General features: G+C 40.0%; 1 protein-coding gene across 2 annotated transcripts in view; it reads right to left on the bottom strand.

Annotated features, from left to right (window-relative positions):
• Window positions 1-755: 755 nt before the first annotated feature.
• Window positions 756-11,717, bottom strand: part of ERCC6L2 (ERCC excision repair 6 like 2) — a 155,015-nt gene continuing 144,053 nt past the window's right edge. The window contains exons 18-19 of one of the 2 annotated variants that reach the window (XM_005210398.5): window positions 10,812-10,993; window positions 756-3,127 (exon numbers count right to left, since the gene is read on the bottom strand). In XM_005210398.5, coding sequence (XP_005210455.2) covers window positions 2,155-3,127; window positions 10,812-10,993 — 1,155 coding nt within the window. In that variant the 3' untranslated portion in view covers window positions 756-2,154. 2 annotated transcript variants of the gene reach the window in all.

Below are 11,717 nucleotides of genomic sequence, written 5' to 3'. Positions count from 1 at the left end.
CACTGCTCCATGGCAAGGAGAGTCAACCTTTACAGTTACCCTTCTGGAATGTTCTGACTGGCTCCTTTCCACACTGAACCTCATCCTCTGCTTGGCATACCGTTCCTACATGATAATTATGACAAAACATTTCACTGACAACTGTTGGAAACTCATTGCTTAACTCCAAGTCTGTATTTTTACTCCCATTTTGACCACGATTGATAAAAATCTCGTTTAATAGCATTTCACTATATTTGAAGAGTACAGAGCTAATATTTGTATGAACATCATTTTATGTTTCTAAGGTCAAGTCTATAAAAAAATTAAAAAATACCTGATTTTATGAAAAATATATTTTTATTAAAATGACTGATATATATACTCTACTGTCTGATATATAAGCTGAGTTGAAGAGGTAGCTATTTTCTTTCTGAGGTCCTGGTAGAGCTGATCCCACATCAGTCTACCAATATTTATATATTAAGTCTACCACAGACTGCACAGCACATTCATTTTGCAGCAAGCTCTTGGTGGTGAAATGTAGCATCTATTAAGTCTGGATATAATTCTACTGCAAGTAGCAAAAAAGAAAAAAGAAAAAAACCCAACTAAGTCTATATAACCTAAAACTGAATTTTTAAACTGTGGTTACCAATCATTAGCGATCATGAAATCAATTTAGTGGGTTATGAAAACATTAAAAAAACATACATATACAAGACCAAAATTACAACAGAAGAGAAAATATCAAAGTATGTTGCATGCCTTAAGGGTAAATATTTCATAAACATTTTATTTCACTCATATATATATATAACACATATGTACTGGGTCACGAAGTAAAATATATTTCATAGCTCTCAACACTGCCCTAGAGAGTCAGGCCATTCAATGGCCATTCGGTCCCCTGAGAAAAGGTTTTTCTTTTTTTCTTTTTGTCATTTCTGAGCAGTAGCTTGACACTACAATGGCTGGGTACTCCGAAGGGCCTCTCCCCCCAGTACAGGAACAATTCAGTGTTCTCTGAGCACCACCATTTCCTGGCTCACTGCTATTTCCTGGACACTTCCTCCCATCATAGCCCTGCAAGTTCAACTGATGGAAAGTTGCCACAGAGCATCTGTGCGTGGGTCAGTAGAAGGCTCGGATCCGCTCCTATGTGCCAGGGGCTTTACAGACATGACTCTTCATAGATATGGTTTCCTTTGTTTTACTGGTAGCAGTGCCTCACCTGTACATCTAGTGCTCACAGCACAGTACACACAGGGGCTGAGTGAATGTTTCCAAACAAGTGAATTCAACAACAAGCACATTTCATTGGTTATAAAACATGTTAAATTCAACAAAATGTAAAAGTTTTAAATAAAATCAAATGTTTACTCATTTATTCATACCAAAGAGAAATACAAAAGTACTATACCAAGTTTTATATACTTGCATAAAAGTTGAGGCACTGGTGTTCTGTGGCTAATGATAATAATTATATTACTTTAGCATCATACATCATATATTGACAGTAAAGTTATACAACATTAACTCTTTGCTTTTGAGCAGTTATGAGCTTACTATTTTAATATACATCATGTATTTAGTACTCATTATTACTTTTGTATAAATAATTTCATAATGGTAGCACATGATACTGAGGGAAAAGGAAAACAATAATCTTCCAAATGCTAGTAAGAAAGAAACTCATTAATGTACACTTGATATTTTGGGGGGGTAAGCATAATTTGGTTCTATGACTTAATGGAATCTAGGAGAATGAAACAAAGTGTTTTTAAACTGGAAGATACTCATGTTTACTAATTTCAAGCCCTTCATCTTTCATTATGAGGAAATGGCTGCACACTAGCCTAAATGACTTATCTAAGGTCACATAATTATAATGAGAGATGCCCCAGGTTTCCTAGTAACAAATCTAGGATCTTTTCCATTTCATAATAGAGGTTTATATTATAATACTATCATATATATTTTTTAAAGATCAAATCAGCTATCAAGGAAAACTAACACATGGTTAACATTTGAGACTTAAAAAAAATTCCAGAGCGAGGGTTTATTAAAAATATATATTGACAACTTTGTAACATAATTAGTGTGGAATACAGAGTTCTAAACATTGATAGCAGAAATTCATTGGTTGTAGTAATTCGTCTATATGTTAATGTATCACTCTTGTGTATTAGCTGTGCTTTCATCTGTATCACTTGAGTTAAATTTTTTCCACAAAAATTTCTCATTTGATTTCCAAAGAGAAGCTTCAAGATCCTCCTTCCTTTTGGAAGATGCAGCAAAAGGCACTTTTTCACAGAGAGTCTCTATTACTGCCAAGTCGGTGAGTTTACTAAGACTGTCGTCATTTTGGTCATTCAAGATGTCCCAGAAATCTTTTGGTCTCTGTTTCGCTTTTTCTATGGACCCAGAAAGAACCTTCTTTGGCAGCTGTGTGGGACTATTCTCATGACTTTTAAAGAGGTCATCAAGAATAGAGGTGTCACCAAGTAAGCCTACCACAGAAGTGTCTTCTAACACTGGATTTTCTATTGTTTTGTTTTCCACTTGGAAGATGGGTCCATTTCTTGAAATACCCAAACTGGTGAGATCCTGTTGGCCTTTCCCGGCATTTTCCAATTTTCCCAATTCATCTGCTCCAGACTTACTGTTCAGGGAACAGGATGCTGCAGTACCTTCGGATGCTTGGCTGCGTTCCCCACCGTCAGTCTCTTGGGTACAGCTTATAGGTAATTTCTTAGTTTCTACATCATTGGAAAGCACCTTTTTTTTACAGGAACTGTGATTTTGAAACTTAATTGATTTTTTTTTACATATGCTGGGGCTGAAAATTGGAGAAATTTTTTTGGTAGAATTTTTAAATGACAAAGTTTCAGAATCTGATGGCTGCTCTTTCATAAGAGATTGTCTTTTTTCAGACTTATTCTCGACTCTCTCTCCTTTCTCAGAGGCAGACTTAGTGCATTCTGAGGGAGAATCCACAAAAAATTCTCTTACCTCTGGATACTGAGAAGTATAAAAGTCTCTTAGCATTTTCTGTCGTTCTTCTGATGTGGCGTTAGTTACACGTTTAGCAAATTCCTTTACAGAAGACAACTTAAAATAAGAAGCCATTTCTTCAAATTGTTTTCTGAAGATTTAATGAACAAATCCAATGGTTATTTTTACTATATTTTATTTGTAAAGAACTTGTCATCAGTGTTATGCTATGTAGCAACAAAGCTATGTAAATGTATTCATTAGCATATATTATCTTAATATCACAATGAACATACATTTTGTACTTAAGAGAATGTGAACTCTTCCCTTACACTACTGAAAAAAAGTATTTTAGTTCATGAAATTACCAACTTTTTAAGTTATTCTGACTTTTATTATCAGGTATTTCTTGGGAATTGTATGATCCCAGCATGCTGCTCTTCCAATCAGACAATTTATGACTTACAGCAGAATTATAATTTATATAATGTTTGAAAATCTATATTGCACACAAGATACATGAAATAAAATTGTCAAAGAGGGTATCAATAAATAGAAAAGAGAAAATGCTCAAAAATTAATAGTTTTTAAGAATTTTTCTCTTCTATATCCTTTTTTCTCTTTCTTCCACAAATACAATATAGAAATTTCACATGCCTGTTTGATGAGCCTAAAGGGAAGTTCTAGGAGACCGGGGTTTGATCCCTGGGTTGGGAAGTTCCTCTGGAGAAGGGAATGGCAATCCACTCCAGTATTCTTGCCTGGAGAATCCCATAGACAGAGAAGCCTGGCGGGCCACAGTCCATGGGGTCACAAGAGTCGGACACGACTGAGCGAATAACATACACACACACACACGCACACACACACAAAGGGAAGTTCTAAACTGATAAGTCTAGATTCTTTCTGTTTTGATCTGATGGATCTGCCCTTCAGTATAGGTAACTAATGTCAGATGGTATCTGAAGAAATGAGTTTCAGAGTTAGCGTCAGATATTAATAAAAGCCGTTGAAGAACTGTGTCTTCTGAAACCCTAATAAAGATGGAAGTGGAAAGCTTGTTTAGGAACCCTGGGCACTAGACTCTGCTCCTTTCCCCAGGTAAGGGTTCTATAGACTGAACTGCGCCACCCACCTCAAATCCATATTTTGAAGCCCTAAACCCCAATGTGACTGTATTTGGAGATGGGGGCCTTTAGGAGGTAATTAAGGTTAAAAGAGGTCATAAAGTCACCAGAAGACTTCTCTGGTGGTCCACTGGTAAAGAATCGGCTGCCAATGCAGGAGTCACAGGTTCAATCCCTGGTCTGGGAAGATTCCACATGCCGTGGAGCAACTAAACCTGTGTGCCATAACTACTGAGGCTGTGCTCCAGAGCCTGTGCTCCGCCACAAGAGACGCCCCTGCGAGGAGAAGTCTGTGCTCCGCCACAAGAGACGCTTCCGCGAGGAGAAGCCTGTGCTCCGCCACAAGAGACGCTTCCGCGAGGAGAAGCCTGTGCTCCGCCACAAGAGACGCTTCCGCGAGGAGAAGCCTGTGCTCCGCCACAAGAGACACCCCCGCGAGGAGAGGCTCATGCACAGCAACTAGAGAGAGCCTGCACGCAGCAACAAAGACTCAGTACGGCCAAAAATTAATAAATAAATGAAATTTTAGGGGGAAAAAAGTCACCAGTGAGCTCTCTCTGCCATAGGAGGACACAGTGAGAAGGTGGCCATCTGTAAGCCAGGAAGAAAGCTCTTACCAGGAATCCAATCAGCTGGCACCCTGATCTCGGGACTTCCCAGGCTTCAGTACTGTGAGAAACATATTTCTGTCTTTTAAGCTGCAGCCTGTGGTATTCCGCCCAGGCAGACTAAGAAGGTTTTCCTTTGCTGATGCTGAGTTTAGGCCATGAATCAGGAAAGCTCACTGTTTATAAATGTTTTTATAAACAAAAGCTACAGATGATGCTGCAGCAAATGTTTAAAAGTCCCCAAATTGAAGACTTACATCTATTTTTATATAATATTTCCTTAAAACTTCAATTTATTGACTGAAAAAATATTTATAGAACTCTCTTATCTGCAAGGCAGTGTAAGAGAAACTATACAACAGTCAACAAATCCCAGTTCCCTGTCTTCAAGGAGTTTATAGTCTGGTTGGCAGAGACAGATACATGAAGATCAAACCAGAAGGGAGGGATAAATCCTATGATGAAGGTAAATATGATACCCTGTGGCATCCACAAAAGGGGTGTCTAAGCCAGTGACTGGTAGTGGGCTGGATAGCAGGGATGGCTTTGCTGCTGTCACCTCAAGCCAGTCAGGTAAAGATGAGCCAAGAAGCCTCCTGCAGAGAGAGGGAATATGCACAGGCCCAGTTCCAAGAAGACGTGGTGGACAGAGGGGCAGGAGGAACTGCCAAGGAAGAGGATGAAAATCATGAGGGGTCTGTATGCCAATTTCAGAAGTTTGAATTTCATTCTGTACACAACAGAGAATCCTGAGGGTAAAAAAAAAGTGATTTTTTAAATGTACATAAACAGGAGCTTTACTTAAAGCCACTCTCATTTTTGCCACTGAGACCAGGGTGTATAAAGTTTGTGTTTCCTTTGATTTTAGCGGCAATCCATACCATATACTCAGGACTTTCTTTTGTAGTTTCAGATGAGCACGCTGGCTTCTAGTCCTCACCACACTGGTCCTGTTACTTGTTTCCAAATCCAGGCACTAGCTATGCCTGATCAACAGTCACTCTCATTGCCAAGAGAATATTTACAATAACACAAAAACAAATTTCCAAATTTCTGTCCTGGGTATGGCCAATGTCCCTGTTGTAAAGCATCAAGTATGTTCTTAAGAGGTTCCAGTCTCAACCTTACAGGAAGTAATGACATATCATTATTTTGTTTATTAATCACTTCTGAATCCATTTTCATGGCCTTTCTAAGAAATATTTGTGCTGTGAAGATTAAGTTATTGGCAAAGTTACAGGCTAATGTCTTTTGCTTATCCGAGACTTGTTGGTGTATCAGCAGTTGCCAAAGTATGTTCCCCTTTGCTGTGCTGACCTCACCTGTGACCCCGTGCTTCTGTTAGCTCTGGGAGGAGAGGTGCTTCTGACCTTATTCTGTCTGAGTGTTACACCAGGATACCGGGCTGTGTGATTACCCTTTACAGGATCAGTTATGATTACAGTTCATTTTATTTTCGCTTTCTAAACTTGCTTTCATAATTCTCGGTCTTTAAAAGAGTTTTCTTTAAATATTTAATGACTGCAAGGTACAACCAGGGGATACAAGCTAGCCACTTTGTGATGAAAATTTTGTAGACACTCATAACCCACATAGGGAAAGGGGTGTGGGTGGGGGAAGAAATCAAAGTTGGGTATCTTTGTCTTTCAGCAAGTAGATGAAGAGTAAGTAGCTGTGGAAAAATTCAATTCCTCTCCCTTGTTCTTGAGGAACTGAAGGAGAAGGGGTGGAAACACAACTAAAAACCATGCTGTTTCTGCCTGAACTTTCTGAAGTGAAGGTAGGACTGAAACTTCATTCAGATGATCCACGGGACTGCATCATGGTATAAATTCTTGACTCACATAGAGTAGGATGGTTAACAGAAAAGAGTTTGGGCACTGATCCCTAGCTCAGATGTTGGCATTCTAATATTAGACACCCTTCACCTTTTTATTTAGCATGAGACATTTATCCTGAGGCTAAGATAGAGAAAAAAAAACAGGTAAAAAATAATCATTGTTAATTCTTTCTTCCTTCCTTCCTTCCTTTCTTTTAATTTTTTGGCCATGTTGCGAGGCATACAGGATCTTAGTTCCCCCACCAGGGTTTGAACCCAGGCCTTCTGCAGTGCAAGTGTGGAGTCTTAACCACTAGACTACCAGGGCAGTCCCAATACTTTTATTTTTATATACAGTGCCAAAGGGGATAAGATGCTTTTGCTTCTCAAAGACTGGTAAAAATGTATATAGTTGGCCTTCTAACTAAACAATTGCCCATACAAAACTGCCCCAACTTTACTCCAAATCACTGCTGTAAATATGTCTGTGAGGAGCTGCAATGCTGCAGCAGTGTGGGATGTTCAGCTTTCTGGGCAATGGTGGGCAGCTCAGGGGTGTGATCCAATCTGCCACACCAGGACCTGAGGAGCTAAGGGGCCAGTTGCCTGGGAGTTGCCAAAACCCTGAGGGAAGCATCTGGAACATACAGAGCAACCAGCACTTTCCTATTGTCTGTAGAAGCCATCAGGACCAACCGGAGCTTGCCTCCTCTCCCTGCTTACCTCAGTCACTACGCCACAGTTACCCTGACCACTGGCTTCTCATCCTCCTCCTGGACTCTACAGCCTTGATCTAATCTAATCCCTCATCCTTCCAGACCATTCCTTGGTGCCCCTGGAATCAGGCTATGATCTACCATCTCTCCTGTGTCTTCTACCCAAGGAGTCCCTCTGTCTGCTCCTGATACTGCCTCCTCCTATGCAGCTTTCACCAGTCAAAATTCTTATACCTCCCATCCTTAAGCCTTAGAGTTCAAGCTTCCCACTGCTGTTTCCATATTATTTTTTCTTAAAAACTCCTCCCAATCTTAAAGGTTCATGCTATCCAGCTTAACCATTCTCACTCCCACCCCATCTTATTAACTGACTTCCTAGTTCCTCCCTGCTGGAGACTGACACTCAAGACCCTGGATTAACGTTGCTTCCTTTCCCATCTTCTGCCATCATTCTTGGTAACATCAGTATCCGTGTGGATGTCCCACCCAACTCCTGGCCCATTAGTTTCTTTACCTCACTTCCAAAGACTCAATTTCATGTCAGGTCCGTATTGCCAAGATCATACCACTAATGTCATTACCATTAACTGCACAACTTCCAAATTCCTGAATTCAATCATATGCTCCAGTTCAACTACTCAATCATCCCCATGACAACTGTGTTGGATTGTACTTTTCATCTCATCAAGTCCTCCAATTTGCTGACTCTTCTGCTTTCTTCACTATCATCAACATCCCTTTGTTGAGTTTAGGTTCAACTTTATAATCACTTCTTTGCACACATCCTTCATCTTCCTTTCTTTCTTCTCCTTCTCCTTGTAAAACTCAGCTGTTTCCCTATTCTGTGTCTGCAATGAGCAATTGAAACTTGAATGAAGTCTGTACAACTGCACAGATGGTTTTACTGTAATGACTCTCAAAGAGGGACTTAACATCACTCAGGAATTCTAGCCCCATAAGCTTGCTTTACTACTTTATAAATTACTTCTTTCATAATTTCTCTTTCCTCCAATTTTTCTCCCTCAATACTGATGAATTAAAGCATCAGTATCAATTAATTAAGGAAATACCCATTGTATCTGTGCCTTTCTTTACGCCTTTCTCTTGTTCAGTTGCTCAGTCATACCCGACTCTTTGCAGCTCCATGGACTGCAGCACGCCAGTTTTTCCTGTCCTTCACCATGTCCCGGAGCTTGCTCAAACTCGTGTCCATTGAGTTGGTGATGCCATCCAATCATCTCATCCTCTGTCGTCCCCTTCTCCTCCTGCCTTCAATCTTTCCCAGCATCCGGGTCTTATTTTCCAATGAGTTGGCTCTCTGAATCAGGTGACCAAAGTACTGAAGCTTTAGCTTCAGCATCAGTCCTTCCAGTGAATATTCAGGGTTGATTTCTTTTAGGATTGACTGGTTGGATCTCCCTGCAGTCCAAGGGACTCTCAGGAGTCTTCTCCAACACCACAGATCAAAAGCATCAATTCTTCAGCACCCACCCTTCTTTATGGTCCACTCTCACATCCATACGTGACTACTAGAAAAACCATAGCTTTGACTCTACCGACTTAGTCATAACACCATCTCCATTGTAATGTCTCTGCTTTTTACTATGCTGTTTAGGTTGTCCCTTTCTCTTAGTACCTCTCAAAGGCTAGACCTTCACCTGTGGTCTGGATCCCACCTTCTTCTGCCTTCAGGACTTCACTCTTTCTGTTGTCACCTTCCCTGGCATAATCTCTTTTCCCCCTATTGGTCTTTTTCCTTGATATACAAACAGGTTCTCGTGGGTTGGCAATCTTACAGAAAAACCTGAATGAACTTTTTGGCCAACCCAATATTATCTTCTCAACTTAAAAACAAACTACCCTTGATCCCACAGTGCCCTTCAGCTACTGCCAGTTTCCCCATCCAGATTTAAGGAGGAGTCCCAGGGGCTTGCCCTTTCACTGCCTGCCCACCTCACCTTGGCATGTGCCTACTTAGAGTGCTCACGTGAAGGCGACCAGAGTCCTTCAGCTCCAGGGGCTTTCCCCCTTCTGCTTCTGGTCCTCAGCAGTAGTCAATAAAGTCAGTGTTCCCTCCTTTCTGAAGCCTTCACTTCTCTTGGACTTCAGGGTCTCACACAGGGCCTCCTACCCAGCAGGAGTACGTAGTCACCTTCCAGGCTCAGTCCTGGGGCTTCTCCTCTCCTCTCTGTGTTCTGTTCCTAGGCTGCTCACACAGTCTATGGCTGTAAAGACCATTTGTAATCTATTTCTAATCTCTATGCTGATAACTTCCAAATTTAGATCTCCAGTCCCAAAATCTCAGGGTAGCATTATCCACTGCCTATGTGACATTTCCCCACATCCTCAAATTTAATATGAGTGAAAGAGAACTCTTGATTTTTTTTTCACTCCAACCTTTTGTCTCTCCTAGTTTTCCCTATTCAGTGAGTCCAATCTGTTGTTTAAGGCAGAAAATTGGGAGTAAACTTGTCTTCTCTCTTTCCCAACAACCAGTTCAACACCGAACTGAATTTATCCAATTGGCTCTGTCTCCCCGGCAACTACTCTACTCTAGCAAACCACCACCACCTAGTTCCTTATGGTTTCCCCTAGTCTGCTCTGCCCTCTTCCAGGCAGAAGCTGGAAAACCCTTTTAGAAACATTAATACATCAAATCATGTCATGCTTCAGCAATTTCTACTGTGGTTGGAACAAAATCCAAATTCTTTTCTACAGTCTACAAGGCTTTGCATGCTCCAGCCTCATTTATGTCTCTCCCTTCATCTCATGCCATTCTCTCCTTGATTTATTCTGCACTAAGTACACTAGCCTTCTCTCAAAGGCCCCTCCCTCTTCAGAAAGTTCTCACTCTGTTCTTTGCCTGATTATCCTTCAAGTCTTAACTCACATGTCACTTGTGTAGCGAGCTCTTCCCTGACTACCCGCTAGAAAGGAAGTGGTGCCCCTCCTGATCCCACTATTCTCTATAAAGGAAGCTGTCCATTTCTTTCCTATAACACACTATTTCATAATTATTTATAAGTTTTTTTATTTTTGAAAATTCTATGGTTTGATGCCAAACCTCATCTCACTGTACTGTAAGCGCTTTGTCTCTTTTTTGACACTGTATATTCAGCACTTAGCACAATGCCTGAGTGCGTATCAGGTGCTCAATAAATATTCAACGACTAAATGAACAGAATGCACTGAAGTATTTCATTTACCTATATAAAATTTACCTATTTCATTTACCTGTATTTCATCTTTTATCAATTCAGGGATTAACCTTCTTAAAACACTGAAACACTTCAGATTTTTTTTTCGCCATGCTGCAAAGCTTGTGGAATCTTAGTTCGCCAACCAGTGATTGAACCCGGGCCACCACAGTGCAAGTGTCGAGTTCTAACCACTGGATTACGAGGGAATTTGGGGATTTATTTTTTAAAGTGTACAAATTCAGACTTTCCTGAAATATTCAGACGCTAAGCGTAGTTAAAATTCAAATAATTTGTGTATGTAACTAGGTAGTTATATTTCTTTTGAGAACTATTCACAAAGCCAGGTGTTATTACATGCGACATACCTGCGGATCCCCTTCGGTGTTTCTCCAATTATGAAGGTGGTCTGGTCTATTCGGCAGACTTTTTTCTTCTTCTGGCTTACAGGGTGTGAAATGTAAAGAGGAAATGAAATGCTGCCTTCACTTAGTGGTTGGCATTCCTTTGTACGTGTTGATATATCGCCCTTCATTTTTTCCTTATGTGTCTGAAACAAGGGATGAGAGCAAAAACTGAAAAAATATTCATTTTTAGTCAAATAAGGAGTCTGTCTTACTTTTCCCCAATATTCTTTACAGGCCTGTATATCATATTCATGGGCTTCCCTCATAGTTCTGTCGGTAAAGAATCTGCCTGCAATGCAGGAGACCTGGGTTTGATTCCTGGGGTGGGAAGATTCCCTGGAGAAGGAAATGGCAACCCACTCCAGTATTATTGCCTGGAGAATCCCATGGACAGAGGAGCCTGGCAAGCTACAGCCCATGGGGTTGCAAGAGTCAGACACAACTTAGCAACTAAACCAACAAACCATATCATATTCTCCAAGTGATAATCATTGGCAGATCTTGTTAGATCTTTAAAAAGATACTACATTTAGCAGTAATGTGATGCTTCTATTTTCATTAAGATATATGCTAAAGATATATCTTTCTTAAAGATATACTAAAGGTAATGGTAATATGATGTTTCTACTGTCAAGACTGTGGGTCTACTGATACACATGCTGGCATCTACTTTCCTAAATAAGGATATAAATTAGTGATGTAAATAATGGTATAAAATGAGATATTTAAAAACTTTTAATTTAGTAATTTTTCTCAATATTACTAAGCAGAATTTCAGTTATTTAATCTTATATAAGTAGTCAAACTTTTTAAAATAACAATCTTTATATGATAATGAAATAAACTATTTTCATAAATCCTACTTCA

This window comes from Bos taurus, chromosome 8 (assembly GCF_002263795.3).
Source record: "Bos taurus isolate L1 Dominette 01449 registration number 42190680 breed Hereford chromosome 8, ARS-UCD2.0, whole genome shotgun sequence".
Lineage (NCBI taxonomy): Eukaryota > Metazoa > Chordata > Mammalia > Artiodactyla > Bovidae > Bos > Bos taurus.
This window is presented reverse-complemented; position numbering and strand designations above follow the sequence as displayed.